We start from the raw sequence: 17,126 nt of genomic DNA, 5'->3' as shown, positions 1-17,126 counted from the left end.
CAACACTGCACCCAACACTGCACCCAACACTGCACCCAACACTGTACCCAACACTGTACCCAACACTGCACCCATCACTGTACCCAACACTGCACCCAACACTGCACCCTCCACTGCACCCAACGCTGCACCCAACACTGCACCCAACACTGCACCCAACACTGCTCCCAACACTGCACCCAACACTGCACCCAACACTGCTCCCAACACTGTACCCAACACTGTATCCAACACTGTACCCAACACTGTATCCAACACTGCACCCAACACTGCACCCAACACTGTACCCAAAACTGTACCCAACACTGTATCCAACACTGCACCCAACACTGTATCCAGCACTGCACCCAACACTGCACCCAACACTGTACCCAACACTGCACCCAACACTGCACCCAACACTGAACCCAACACTGTACCCAACACTGCACCCAACACTGTACCCAACACTGCACCCAACACTGTACCCAACCCTGCACCCAACACTGTACCTAACACTGTACCCAACACTGCACCAACACTGTACCCAACACTGTAGCCAACACTGCACCCAACACTGCACCCAACACTGCACCCAACACTGTACCCTACACTGCACCCAACACTGTACCCAACACTGCACCCAACACTGCTCCCAACACTGTACCCAACACTGTACCCAACACTGTACCCAACACTGCACCCAACACTGCACCCAACACTGTATCCAACACTGCACCCAACACTGCACCCAACACTGTACCCAACACTGCACCCAACACTGCACCCAACACTGTACCCAACACTGCACCCAACACTGTACCCAACACTGCACCCAAAACTGCGCCCAACACTACACCCTACACTGTACCAACACTGCACCCAACACTGCACCCAACACTGTACCCAACACTGTACCCCAACACTGTACCCAACACTGTACCCAGCACTGCACCCAACACTGCACCCAACACTGCACCCAACACTGCACCCAACACTGCACCCAATACTGCATCCAACACTGCACCCAACACTGTACCCAACACTGCACCTAAGACTGCACCCAACACTGCACCCAACACTGCACCCAACACTGTACCCAACACTGCACCCAACACATAACCCAACACTGCACCCAACACTGTGCCCAACACTATACCCAACACTGTACCCAACACTGCACCCAACACTGCACCCAACACTGTACCCAACACTCTACCCAACACTGCACCCAACACTGTACCCAACACTGTACCAAACAGTGCAACCAACAGTCCACCCAACACTGTACCCAACACTGCACCCAACACTGTACCCAACACTGTACCCAACACTGTACCCAACACTGCACCCAACACTGCACCCAACAATGCACCCAACACTGTACCCAACACTGCACCCAAAACTGCACCCAACACTACACCCAACACTGAACCAACACTGCATCCAACACTGCACCCAACACTGTACCCAACACTGCACCCAACACTGTACCCAAAACTGTTCCCTGCACTGCACCCAACACTGCACCCAACACTGCACCCAACACTGTACCCAACACTGCACCCTACACTGTACCCAACACTGCACCCAACACTGTACACAACCCTGCACCCAAAACTGTACCCAACACTGTACCCAACACTGCACCCAACACTGTACCCAACACTGTACCCAACACTGCACCCAACACTGCACCCAACACTGCACCCAACACTGTACCCAACACTGCACCAAACACTGTACCCAACACTGCACCCAACACTGCTCCCAACACTGTACCCATCACTGCATCCAACACTGCACCCAACACTGCACCCAACACTGTACCCAACACTGCACCCAACACTGTACCCAACACTGCACCCAACACTGTACCCAACACTGCACTCAACACTGCACCCAACACTGCACCCAACACTGCACCCAACACTGCACCCAACACTGTATCCAACACTGCACCCAACACTGCACCCAACACTGCACCCAACACTGCACCTAACACTGCACCTAACACTGCACCCAACACTGCACCCAACACTGCACCCAACACAGCACCCAACACTGCTCCCAACACTGTACCCAACACTGTATCCAACACTGTACCCAACACTGTATCCAACACTGCACCCAACACTGCACCCAACACTGTACCCAAAACTGTACCCAACACTGTATCCAACACTGCACCCAACGCTGTATCCAACATTGCACCCAACACTGCACCCAACACTGTACTCAACACTGCACCCAACACTGCACCCAACACTGAACCCAACACTGTACCCAACACTGCACCCAACACTGTACCGAACACTGCACCCAACACTGTACCCAACCCTGCACCCAACACTGTACCCAACACTGTACCCAACACTGCACCAACACTGTACCCAGCAATGTACCCAACACTGCACCCAACACTGCACCCAACACTGCACCCAACACTGTACTCAACACTGCACCCAACACTGTACCCAACACTGCACCCAACACTGCTCCCAACACTGTACCCATCACTGTACCCAATACTGCACCCAACACTGCACCCAACACTGCACCCAACACTGTACCCAACACTGCACCCAACACTGCACCCAACACTGCACCCAACACTGCACCCAACACTGCACCCAACACTGTACCCAACACTGCACCCAACACTGTACCCAACACTGCACCCAACACTTCACCCAACACTGCACCCAACACTGCACCCAACACTGCACCCAACACTGCACCCAACACTGCACCCAACACTGCACCCAACACTGCACCCAACACTGCACCCAACACTGCACCCAACACTGCTCTCAACACTGTACCCAACACTGTATCCAACACTGTACCCAACACTGTATCCAACACTGCACCCAACACTGCACCCAACACTGTACCCAACACTGTACCCAACACTTTATCCAACACTGCACCCAACACTGTATCCAACACTGCACAGAAAACACCGCACCCAACACTGTACCTAACACTGTACCCAACACTGTATCCAACACTGCACCCAACACTGTATCCAACACTGCTCCCAACACTGCACCCAACACTGTACCCAACACTGTATCCAACACTGCACCCATCACTGTATCCAACACTGTACCCAGCACTGTATCCAACACTGCGCCCAACACTGCACCCAACACTGTACCCAACACTGTACCCAACACTGTATCCAACACTGCACCCAACACTGTATCCAACACTGCACCCAACACTGTACCCATCACTGCACCCAACACTGTACCCAACACTGTACCCTACACTGTACCCAACACTGTACCCAACACTGCACCCAACACTGTACCCAACACTGTACCCAACACTGCACCCAACACTGTACCCAACACTGCACCCAACACTGTACCCGACACTGTTCCCAAGACTGTACCCAACACTGTTCCCAACACTGTACCAACACTGTACCCAACACTGTACCCAACACTACACCAACACTGCACCAGCACTGCACCAACACTGCACCAACACTGCACCAACACTGTACCCAACACTGTGCCCAACACTGTACCCAACACTGCACCCAACGCTGCACCAACACTGCACCAACATTGTACCAACACTGCACCAACACTGTACCCAACACTGCACCAACACTGCACCAACACTGCACCAACACTGCACCAACACTGCACCAACACTGCACCAACACTGTTCCCAACACTGTACCCAACACTGTACCCAACACTGTACCCAACAACACTGTACCCAACACTGCACCAACACTGTACCAACACTGCACCAACACTGCACCAACACTGCACCAACACTGCACCAACACTGCACCAACACTGCACCAACACTGCACCAACACTGTTCCCAACACTGCACCAACACTGTACCCAACACTGCACCAACACTGTACCCAACACTGCACCAACACTGTACCAACACTGCACCAACACTGCACCAACACTGTTCCCAACACTGCACCAACACTCTACCCAACACTGCACCAACACTGTACCAACACTGTTCCCAACACTGCACCAACACTGTACCCAACACTGCACCAACACTGTACCCAACACTGCACCAACACTGTACCCAACACTGCACCAACACTGCACCAACACTGCACCAACACTGTTCCCAACACTGCACCAACACTGTACCCAACACTGCACCAACACTGTACCAACACTGCACCAACACTGCACCAACACTGCACCAACACTGCACCAACACTGCACCAACACTGCACCAACACTGCACCAACACTGTTCCCAACACTGTACCCAACACTGTACCCACCACTGTACCCAACACTGTACCCAACAACACTGTACCCAACACTGCACCAACACTGTACCAACACTGCACCAACACTGCACCAACACTGCACCAACACTGCACCAACACTGTTCCCAACACTGTACCCAACACTGTACCCAACACTTTACCCAACACTGTACCCAACAACACTGTTCCCAACACTGCACCAACACTGTACCAACACTGCACCATCACTGCACCAACACTGCACCAACACTGCACCAACACTGCACCAACACTGCACCAACAGTCTGCATGTCTCAACAGTCACTTGCACAGAATTTAATTAAAGATTTGCAAATTTTGTGAAATTTCATTTTTTTCATAAAAACCAGAGTTTTCACTATTCTTCAAATTTTTTTTATCATTTTAATTCTTTCTTGCTATATACAGGAGAACAAATATTTAGGTTTTATACAAAATTCAATAACTCTAGTCATATGAGTCCTGGTCTCGGACCGAGCCGTTGGGTCGAGGACCACCGAAACCTTCTCCAGGTAAACTCCAGGTAATATGATACGTAAATATTTCAGATTTTCCAGAAATTTTGTTCTCGTTACTATACACCTGTGTTAAAAATTTGATGCTGATCAGATAAGGGGTTCTTAAGTTATGGGCGAAATATAATCGAAAGTGAGGAGCCGTGTTTTGACCAGCACCCTGTATGAAAAATAATTATTTCGAACCGCAACATCAACGTGATGATGCTGAGACTTCACCAACTGATTCTTTTATCAACACTTTACAGATATAATGAATAATGCTTCATCACCCTCATAGAAATTACAAACAACGAGGAATTTCTGAACTCTGAAAAGAATGATGAGTTCTCTTTACCCCAGATTGTGCCAATGATCAGAATTACTTACACTAACTCTGAATGGTATCAATCCTCTTGTGAAAGATGAGTGTATATTTACAACAGCATACTAACAGGAATGATGAGAATTTCTTTCACGTGGATTCTAGTAGCAATGATGTGTATTACATCAACATTCTAGTGAAAATGTTGAGCATTATTTATATCAGCACTCTATTAGGAAAACTAATTATAACTTACACCAGCATCCTCTTAGGGAATAATTGGTATACCCACATCAACCTCTTTGAAATAAAGATTATTACTTACCCTAATATTATATTAGGGAATGGCTCCGTAGGCTGCACTCTCGCCTCACACACTGGGTGTCCGAGGTTCAATCTCAGGCCGGGTGAAAACACTGAATGTTTCCTTCTACCTGACTCACGAAATCGTTATGACACGATTGGAACGCGTTGGTCTGGTGTTTTACTACTCACTAGCCGTGAGTTCACATCCACCCGTACCCTGGTTTCCTGCTGTCCCTTTTCACCTAGCAGCAAATAGGTACCTGGGTGTTAGTAGACTGGTGTTGGTTACATCCTAGGAGGCAAGAATGAAGGAACCTAATGGAAATAAGACAGACAGTCCTCGGTGACGTACAGACTTTCATAGGTTATGCTGGATGGCTAACCCTCCGGGTTAAAAATCTGAACAAATCTTATGCAGTGGGAATAATGCGTATTTCTTTCTCATTAATCATACTGCAGTTAGAATGATCTGTATTACTTTAATCAACAATCTAGTAGAAATTATTAGTATTTCTTTCACTTGTACCAAAGGAGAAGTGAAATTTTTACTTCATAATTACTGCAGGAATGATGAGCCTTAAACCAACATTCTAGTAAGAATGAGTTTTATTTACAAAAGCATGAAAGAACGTTTTTTAATGCGATGTAAAACTAATGCACATTCACTTTTTTGTAGTATACAGTAACGGGCTCAGTGTCAAGGCTTCGCTACGTGGCGTATTCTGCCAGAGACTACGGTACAGTGTTCTGCTGGGCCTCGAACATCGTGGGACACCAGAGTGATCCTTGCGCCTTCACACTTCAGCCAGCAGGTAAAGTAAATCTTTGGACGATGAGGGATGATGCTTTGTTTTTAAAATGGGGTCGATATTCTAGCATTGTTACTTTTATATTATTATTGGAGAATCCACTGAAAAAAGCGCTATTTGCGAAATGCTGATACAGCGCATGTTTAGTGTAACGTAACCAGCTTCGGTTTGATGAGAGGAAGAGTATCTTCTTTGAGGAAATAACCCTTCACCAGCATCAAGGAACTTAGTTGTTTTGGTCCATTTCGCCAGTGGGTCCCAAATGGAAAAATCGCTCATGTCATGTGTAGGAAAATACTAATACCTGAAAGTATATCTCACTTAAATCCTTTCTCATGGTTTTGTACCAAATCTTTAAATCACAACAAAAAACACTAATATAGTGGGAAACCTAGATATTACACCCCAGTGGATCGCTATCACTTGCTAGTTAAAAATGATCCATAACGAAGTAGTGTCAATTAGTTTAATAATCAATGTCAACGTAAACTGTGACCTGTTCTACAGCATTTGTTACTAATCAGCATTACTAGCTCCCTAGCTTGTAGGAAACCCATATTCTTATTTCCACTAGCCCGTCACATGCAATGAGATTTCTGATGCAAATGGAAGAGCCTCAGCATCTTTCCGCTATTTAATTGCATATAAATTGTATATGTCGTACGAAGATATCGTTCCATTAATGTCTCACAACTACATGGTTGGGTTAGAAGGTGAGGCCGAGAACAAAGCTAAACCTCTGTGGTAGTGAATAAAACACCCAAATGAAAGGCCCTGGGAGAGACTTAATTATTCTTTACACTTGCTTCCCCGGATCACCTAGCAGGTGATTACCTGTACCTTCATGTTAGGTTTTTACACTTGCTGTAATGATCACTTAAAAAGTACCCTGGTGTAAGCTAACAGTTGAAGTTCATCTATTAGTGAGGGCCAGATATATGGGCAATTCAATGATTTTCACTTGTTGTCCCAGTTAATTTAGAAGCAAATAGGTACCTAGGTGTTAGTTGATTATGCTGTGCCTAGTGCAGTGCACCTAGACGCCTGTTATATGAGATTGGTGGTCCAGTTGATTAGGGCGTCTCGAGTTTTAACAGGCTGCCCGGGTAGCATGTTAATGCTCGAGGGTTCCAGGCTCGACCACAGCATTAATATATATATATGTCGTCCCGAATAGGTAAAACTTGCGATTTTGCCTTAAATAGCAGTGCTCTTCTTGCCGAATAAGGCAAGCGATAATTTTTGTATGCAACAATTTCGCAAAATTCATTCTGAACCTAACGAAAAAAATATATTTCATTGAGTTTGTTTGTTATTAAATTACTGTAAACTTATCTAAAATATATTTAGTTGGATTAGGGTAAATTAAATTGCACTTGTTATATTAAGGTTAGGTAAGTTTCCTAAGGTTCTTTTGGTACAAAATCATTAGTTTTTATTAACATAAATGAAAAAAATATATCTTAAAATGTAAAAGAGAAAATTTTAGAAAGGACTTAATTTTAAATGAGTGCTTGCTAATTGACCAGTTTTACCTATTCGGCACAACAAGGTTTTAGCTTCAGTAACCCTACTATATATATATATATATATATATATATATATATATATATATATATATATATATATATATATATATATATATATATATATATATATATATATATATATATATATATATATATATATATATATATGCAATAAGATCACAGTAAACAGGTGATTTCAGAATATGCAAAACAACCACTCTAAAAGAATAGAGAAATTCCAAGCGCTTTCGTGACTACTCACATTATCACATAGTTCCGTGATAATGTGAGTAGTCACGAAGCGCTTGGAATTTCTCTATTCTTTCAGAGAGGTTGTTTTGCATATATATATATATATATATATATATATATATATATATATATATATATATATATATATATATATATATATATATATATATATATATATATATATATATATATATATATATATATATATATATATATATATATATATATATGCAATAAGATCACAGTAAACAGGTGATTTCAGAATTTGCAAAACAACCACTGTGAAAGAATAGAGAAATTCCAAGCGCTTTCGTGACTACTCACATTATCAAGGAACAATAATGTGAGTAGTCAGGAAAACGCTTGGAATTTCTCTATTGTTTCACAGTGGTTGTTTTGCATATATATATATATATATATATATATATATATATATATATATATATATATATATATATATATATATATATATATATATATATATATATATATATATATATATGCGTGAGCGTGTTTGATAGGAGTATATATATATATATATATATATATATATATATATATATAGTAGGGTTTCTGAAGCTAAAACCTTCGGTAGTTTCAAATCTCGGCTGGATAAATACATGAGCGAGAGGGGTGACTACACTTCTTCAGGCTGCCGTCGGCTGGAGGGAAACAGAAAATGGAGAAACGAAAGAGTTAAAGGTGTACGTGCCAAGTCGGCCATATCTTTGATACAAAATCTCTGGAAATATATGGGGACTATTTCCCCTCTTTTCTTGGGACGGATACATGATAAATGTCGCAATTTTTTTTTTGTTTTTTTGAGATGAGACCAGAGGTTAGCGTACCGGAAAGAAGTCGGTGGCCTGCCAGGTTTGGCACACGTGCTAAGGGTTGCCCACCCCTGCCTTAGGATAAGCTGCCACAATCTGCCCAGTTAGGGGGGTACAAAAATATTAAGCTAGTCCCAGGCAAGTAGGCAGAAATATTCGACTTCTTGCAATATAAAATCGAATGGTTACAAATAACAAAATTAAGTGTCTGGTAGGCTGATCCTCATGATAGTATCGCCTCTAAATGATCGCTAGGCGGCCTACCAGTTGTACGGCTCATTAGTGGAACTGTCTTGAACTCAATCGTACAAACTATTGATGGATCTCTTAAAAATAAATGGAAATTATCTATATAACCCTTAGAGATTAATAAACAAAAAAAAAATTTCAAACCTCAGGATTATAATTTCGTTCAAAAGAATATAGATCAATTACACTTAAAAACCTCGGTAAATACTCATATGAGAACCGGTTACCTAAGGATGTACTCAGCATAACAATCACATACAATACCTCATACCTATATTCATTCAGCACAGGATACAATATTTAGAATTAGTAAATCACATGAGAAGGATACAGGGTCACATGTACATATATTTGGGAAGAAGGCTAAGTGATTGCAATAAAATCACACCAGAAATATTTACAAAAAAAAAAATTATCAACACTCCCACAAGAAGAGAAAGCTTATAACTATAACAGTTAGCTTATAGCCATTTCTCCACCACACTTCGGCAGGAAACGAGGCAATAACATCATGTGAAACTGTGTGTTTCTCAACAGACATTATCACAGCCAAACACTCGGGAATAGCTTCCCCGATGTTGAAAATGGTATGTTGTAAATGGTATAAAATACCGATAAGCTGATGATTAATACTTATGTGCAACAGTTAGGTATTTTTATTATTGAAGTGTTTCGCCTACACAGTAGGCTTCTTCAGTCAAATGCAAAGGTAGCAGGTGTAGTAGTGAAGTGAAGATGTAATCAGTCTATCAACCTTGGTGAAAAAGTTTTTGAGATGGTCAGTCGTTCATCCTGGAGGTTACCTGGAGGTTACCTGGAGGTTATTCCGGGGATCAGCGCCCCCGCGGCCCGGTCCATGACCAGGCCTCCCGATGGATCAGGGCCTGATCAACTAGGCTGTTACTGCTGGCCGCACGCAGTCCAACGTACGAGCCACAGCCCGGCTGATCCGGCACTGACTTTAGGTATCTGTCCAGCTCTCTCTTGAAGGCAGCCAGGGGCTTATTGGCAATTCCCCTAATGCTTGATGGGAGGCTGTTGAACAGTTTTGGGCCCCGGACACTTATGGTGTTTTCTCTTAGTGTACCAATGGCGCCCCTACTTTTTATTGGGGGCATTTTGCATCGCCTGCCCAGTCTTTTACTTTCGTAGGGAGTGATTTCTGTGTGCAGATTTGGGACCATTCCTTCCAAGATTTTCCAAGTGTAGATTATGATATATCTCTCCCTCCTGCGTTCCAACGAGTACAGGTCAAGTGCTTCCAAGCGTTCCCAGTAGTTAAGGTGCTTGACAGAACTTATACGTGCAGTAAAGGATCTCTGTACACTCTCTAGATCTGCGATTTCACCTGCTTTGAATGGAGATGTTAATGTACAGCAGTATTCCAGCCTAGAGAGAACAAGTGATTTGAAAAGGATCATCATGGGCTTGGCATCTCTCGTTTTGAAAGTTCTCATTATCCATCCTATCATTTTCTTTGCACGTGCGATCGTGGCACTGTTGTGATCCTTGAAAGTGAGATCCTCAGACATTACTACTCCCAGGTCCCTTACATTAGTTTTCCGCTCTATTGTATGGCCGGAGTCAGTAGTATACTCTGTTCTAGTTATTATCTCCTCCAGTTTTCCATAACGTAGTTGGAATTTGTCCTCATTGAACATCATATTGTTTACCGTTGCCCATTGGAAAACTTTGTTTATATCTTCTTGTAGATTAACCACGTCCTCAGCAGATGACAGCCTCATGCAGATCCTAGTATCATCCGCAAAGGATGATACGGTGCTGTGGTGTATATCTCTGTTTATGTCTGATATGAGGATAAGGAATAAGATGGGGCGAGTATTGTGCCTTGTGGAACAGAGCTCTTCACTATGGCAGCCTCCGATTTAACTCTGTTGACAACTACTCTTTGTGTTCGATTTGTTAGGAAGTTGAAGATCCATCTCCCCACTTTCCCAGTTATTCCTTTAGCACGTATTTTATGGGCTATTACGCCATGATCGCATTTGTCAAATGTTTTTGCAAAGTCTGTGTATATTACATCTGCATTCTGATTTTCTTCCAGTGCATCCAAGGCCATGTCATAGTGATCCAGTAGTTGTGAGAGGCAGGAGCGACCTGCCCTGAGCCCATGTTGCCCTTGATTGTGCAGATTTTGGGAATCCAGGTGATTTTCAATCCTGCTTCTTAGCACTCTTTCAAAGATTTTTATGATGTTGGACGTCAGAGCTATTGGTCTATAGTTCTTAGCTAATGCTTTGCTGCCACCTTTATGGAGTGGGGCTATATCCGTTGTTTTAAGTGACTGTGGAATTTCACCCATGTCCAAGCTCCTCCTCCATAGTGTACTTAGGGCACACGAGAGGGGTTACTTGCAGTTCTTAATGAAAACAGAGTTCCACGAGTCTGGGCCCGGGGCTGAGTGCATATGCATGTTGTCAATGGCTTTTTCGAAATCTATCGGAGTTATGGTAATGTCGGAAATCTGGCATACATTTATGGAGTTTTTAGGCTCATTCATGAAGAAATCATTTGGGTCGTCGATCCTCAGACCGATTAGTGGTTCACTAAACACAAAGTCGTACTGAGATTTCAATATTTCACTCATTTCCTTGTTGTCATCTGTGTAAGTCCCATCCTGTCTGAGTAAGGGCCCGATACTAGATGTGGTATTTGCCTTGTTTTTGGCATATGAAAAGAAATATTTTGAATTTCTTTCAATTTCACTAATAGCTTTAAGCTCCTCCTGCCTCTCCTGGTTCCTGTAAGAGTCATTTAGCTTAAGTTCGATAGTTTCCACTTCCCTGGTCAGCGCCTCCTTTCGTGTATCAGATGTTCTAGCACTCCTGAGGAGCTCAGTGAGTCTTCGTCGTCTTCTGTAGAGGGAGCGTCTTTTTCTCTCCAGTTTACTCCTGCTCTTCTTCTTTCTTAGGGGAATATGCCTAGAACATGCTTCGGCTACCAGGAAGTTGATCCTTTCAAGGCACTGGTTTGGATCCATGTCATTTAAGACATCTTCCCAACATGTTTCGTTTAGGACATGGTTTACCTGGTCCCAGTTGATGTTCTTGTTGTTGAAGTTGTATTTTGTGAAGACACCTTCACAGGTACATGCATTCTGCTGATCAGGACCCCTATGCATGTACGTCTGGACTTCGATTAGGTTGTGATCGGAATTAGTTGTTTTTGATATTCTTATGTCTCTTATCAGGTCCTAATTATTTGTGAAGATAAGGTCAAGTGTGTTTTCTAGTCTTGTTGGCTCCACTATCTGCTGGCTTAAGGTGTGTTTTTCGCAGAGACTTAGTAGCTCATGTGTGTGTGACCTATCATCTGCGCTACCTCCGGGGATTGTTTCAGCTATAACATTATTTGCTACATTCTTCCATTTTGTATGCCTTAGGTTGAAATCACCAAGCAGTAAGATGTTTGGGGATGGAGCTGGAAGGTTTTCCAAACAGTAATCAATTTTCAGTAGCTGTTCCTTGAACTGTTGTGAGGTTGCATCTGGTGTCTTGTATACAACCACAATGACTAGGTTTTGGTTCTCGATCTTTATTGATAGAACTTCAACTACCTCATTTGTGGTGTTCAGCAACTCCGTGCAGATAAGGGACTCTTTGACATACAGGCCAACCCCCCCTTGTTGCCTGTTTTTTCTGTCGCATCTAAAAAGGTTGTAACCACTTATCCATATTTCACTGTCAAAGTGATCTTTTGTGTGAGTCTCTGTGAAGGCTGCAAACATTGCATTAGACTCCTCTAGAAGTCCACTGATAAAAGGTATTTTGTTGTTGGTGGATGGCTTAAGGCCCTGTATATTAGCAAATATGAACGAGGTTGTATTCTGTGTTTGTTGGGGGGATTTTGTTATTGGCATCAGTAGTTGTAATTCTGGAGGGCCATGGGTGGCCACTGGGTGCGCCTCCAGTCCAACAAGGCTCCAAGGTGGTGGACTATTTTTATTTCCTTCCATTTTCTTTTTTCGTTTCCTGCCACTAAAAAATCACCTGGAGTTGGGTTGTCGTAGCTACTATTGTTTGTCTTGTGGGGTCTGTGCCTCCTGGTCCCTTTTAGATGGTATGCAGGGCATTCGATGTTGTAACACTGCTTCTGGAGGACCGAGGAGTGGCACATTTTTGGGTGAAAGAAAGTACAGGAAGAAGAACGACACACTCCTTTAGACAGGAGGTCGCTACATTTTTTGGGATGGTCAAAGTTGCATGTCCCATTTTTTTCCCCTGTTATTCCATGCTTACAGATGCCCAAAGCATAATATTTGCACAAATTCATCTTTGGTTGAGAATTGTTGGGAGGTGTGTTGTCAATTTCTGCAGGTTCTGGGACTGCACTATAATCTTCAGTATCCAAGCCAGGGCCACCCCGTCCTGGATTCCATCTACTTTCCCCAGTAGAGGAAGAAGGAGGAGACTCCTCTCCAACATAGTGTGGAACAATATGAAGCTGAAGCATGAGCCTGGAACCTAAATTACTGGCGAAGGTAAACTGGAAGATCTCGAAAACATTGTAATGGATGGGAGTGAAATTTTCTGCTGACTCTCAAGTTCCTTCTGATCGGGAATCAATTTAGTGTTACTACATCCATTATGAGGATATCATCGTGTTTTTCACTCACGGTTATATTTCCATACGGTTCTCTAGCCCTCTAGCATAGAACTAGTTCTCACAAGGACATTCCATGAACATAAATGAAGTCACGGTAGCTGTCAGCTCTGTCTGCTGCGAAGGGCTGTCGGTTGTTTCCACTTGGAGTTCTCAGGGGGCTTAGACATCCACTGTGTGCACTGATGATGAGATTTGAGGGATTGAGTGCGCACCCCCAGCGGCACACCTGACAGTTTGTGTTAAGTAAAAGGACACAAATGCAACTAATGTAACATTTTATTGTGGCAACGTTTCGCTCTCCAGGAGTTTTGTCAAGCAGTTACGAGGCTACCTGACAGTTGCCTCGTGGTCGATTTCCACGGCGTTGGCTCTATCGTGGAAGTTCCTGGCGACCCGGGATATCCTGTGACATTGCTGGCATCTTGGCTGGGAGGGGGAAAGTACCCTCTACAGTTGGGGTGTCGCTGGGAGTTGGGTGGGTGAGGCGGGGAGTTGAATGGTGGAGGCACAGTAGTTGGGTGGAGGATTCCCAGGGTGATGGATAATGGGAGGCGCCGGAGGGTCACTGTACACTACACACAGGGCAAGCCCGGGGACAGGGGTGAGAGGCAGTTACTGTATACTACACAGGGACTGCACACTGTCGATCACACTCTCTTGCTTACAATAAACAATAAAAGTTAGGAAGTTTTTTTCCCATTTATGAATTCAGAAAAGACGTAAGATTGGATGGATATGGACCATTTTGGTAGATGTTACAAGTCTGTAGAAGAGGGGCTACGTAAAGCAGGTGAGTTTTTACGTTTATTGTGAGGCTTTGATTACGGTATGGAGGAGAAAGAGAGTCAGATTGTTTTCCAGTAAAAGAAGGCATTAGAGAAGGATATGTTGTATCACCATGGTTGTTTATCATATTTATAGTTTGGGCTGTGAAGAACTAAATAATATGGTACTGGGCAATGGCATGGGATTAAAAGATAAAGATTTTGAGACAAAATGGGGTTTGTTATAGTTCCTTTTTGCCGATGACACTGTGCTTTTGGGAGATTCGGAAGAGAAGTTGCAAGGGTTGGTATACGAATTTGGGAGGACAACAATAATAATAATAATAATAATAATAATAATAATAATAATAATAATAATAATAATAATAATAATAATAATAATAATAATAATATTTATTTCTACGAGTACATGATACAACTTATACAGACCTATTGACATCGGTGACATGCTATATAGAAAACAACTTAGAATAATATTGTTCCCAGGATGTGACTCACAAAAGTCAGCTAACACCCAGATACATACTACTGCTAGATGAATAGGGACAGCAGGTATCCACCCTTACCGGGGATCGAATCACGGACTCAGTATGTGAGTTGAGTGCACTACCAACCGAGCTATGGGACACCACTTTCAGAGGGAAATTAAAAGTTAATGTAGGAAAAAGATAATGAGAGCAACAGAAAAACTGAATATCACCCTAGAAGGAAGAAGCGAATGTGTTCACATATTTGGGAGTGGAGTTTGTCGGTGGATGGGTTTCTGAAAGAAGTGACATAGAAATAGTGAGGGCAAAAAGTGAGTAATGTACTGAGGCATTTGTAGAGACAAAGAATCTTATACACTGAGACAAAAAAGGAGAACGTGTCAGAGTATAGTGGCAACAAAGCTTTTATCTGGGTGTGAAGGATGGATTTTAAACGTTGCAACAAGGAGGAGACGGGCAGTGTGTGGTGTGAATATTATGCAAAGGTTTCATAGTTTAGAGATTAGGGAAACTTAATAAAAGTATTATGAAGAGGGTTGAGGAGGGATTATTGAGATATTTTGGAGAGTTTATGTATCTAAAATGGAGGAAAGGATGGGTAGGGCTCGTCCTAGGAAAAGTTGGGGAGAGTGGGTAAGAGAGATTTTGCATGTGAGGGAGTTTGGATGTTCAACAGGCATGTGTGAGCGTTTTTGAGCGGAAGCAAATGATTTTTATGACTTGTCTTGTTGTTGGAGTGCTAGCAAAGTAACATTTATGAAGGGATGAAGGAAAAACCTTTAGTCGGACTTGAATCCTAGAGGAGTGTTAGGAACACTGCTGTTTGGACTTGCATCTGAGCTGTAATATAGACTCGCTCTTTCATGATGGTGAGGGATGGAGAAATGATTCTTCTTTTTCAGGGCACCCTGCGTCGGTGAGAGACGGCAGATATTAAAAATATATAATAGCGTGTGTGACAAGGTGCAAATAAATATATTTCCTGTAACAGACGAAATTTGTCTAACACTGTCAACTGAGTTTTATTAATTGGTTGCGGAAGCTAACTTTTCTCTCACTATAATCTTAAACTCCTTTCACAAGCTTGATAGACGTTACACACATTACCAAACATTATTAGCTCACCTCTCAGCAGTTTAGTATCACAGCGCTGGAAACTGAGCTCAACATAGAATATGAAGCTGATATCTCTGTGTTAACAAGTTCACATTCCTTTCGTCCTACAAAATTTGAACTTTTCAGAACACTCCTCGTGAACATCACCTTAATTTTTTTTTTTCTTAACAATGCTATACAACAACTGATTACCATTTATTACTATTAACTCATTACAATAAATTGAGAACACTAAAACATTAAGCAGACACAGAGCAATGATATAACAATAACATAACAATAACTTTAAGCTAAACACATTAACACAGTCTCAATAACCAAGAATGTTCTTACTGTTAACAATTTTCAGATATTTAACATCTATTTGAATAATTCTGAATATGTTTAAATACAGTATTGCTTTTTATGATTACTAAAATTACCCTTCTTATTCATTCTCGTCGCCTGATTCTCACTATTTTCAAAGTTGTGGGAAGGCGAAGGTTAAAAACATCACACAGTAATAATAATTATAATAATAACAAGAGAGGAGTGTAGGGGAGACAGAGAGATTTTGAGAAATGTTAAGCGAATGTATAGGAACCTTTGAACCAAGTGAGAGAGTAATTGTGGTAACGGATCTAAATGCTAAAGTAGGAGAAACTTTTAGAGAGGGTGTGGTAGGTAAGTTTGGGGTGCCAGGTGTAAATGATAATGGGAGCCCTTTGATTGAGCTTTGTATGGAAAGGAGTTTAGTTATAGGTAATACATATTTTAAGAAAAAAAGAAAACACAAGATATGTTGTAGGGCGTAATGACAGTAGTTTGCTCAAAGACGTATTGGTAGATAAAATACTGTTCAGCAGACTTCAGGATGTACATGTTTATAGAGGGGCCACAGATATATTAGATCACTTTTTAGTTTTAGCTACAGTGAGAGTGAAAGGTAGATGGGATACAAGGAAAATAGAAGCATCAGGTAAGAGAAAGGTGAAGGTTTATAAACTAAAAGAGAAGGCAGTTAGGATAAGATATAAACAACTATTGGAGGATGGGATAGTGAGAG

The 17,126-nt window shown here is 42.6% G+C and overlaps 1 protein-coding gene across 1 annotated transcript in view; it reads left to right on the top strand.

Moving 5' to 3' along the window:
- LOC128698835 (nephrin-like) overlaps positions 1 to 17,126 on the top strand; it is an 829,595-nt gene that overhangs the window by 753,239 nt on the left and 59,230 nt on the right. The window contains exon 11 of the mRNA XM_070097658.1: positions 6,071 to 6,206. Coding sequence (XP_069953759.1) covers positions 6,071 to 6,206 — 136 coding nt within the window. The remainder of the gene's footprint in view (positions 1 to 6,070; positions 6,207 to 17,126) is intronic.

This window comes from Cherax quadricarinatus, chromosome 59, assembly GCF_038502225.1.
Source record: "Cherax quadricarinatus isolate ZL_2023a chromosome 59, ASM3850222v1, whole genome shotgun sequence".
Classification (NCBI taxonomy): Eukaryota; Metazoa; Arthropoda; class Malacostraca; order Decapoda; family Parastacidae; genus Cherax; species Cherax quadricarinatus.
Note: the sequence above shows the minus strand (reverse complement) of the source record. Positions and strands in the feature narration are given on the sequence as shown.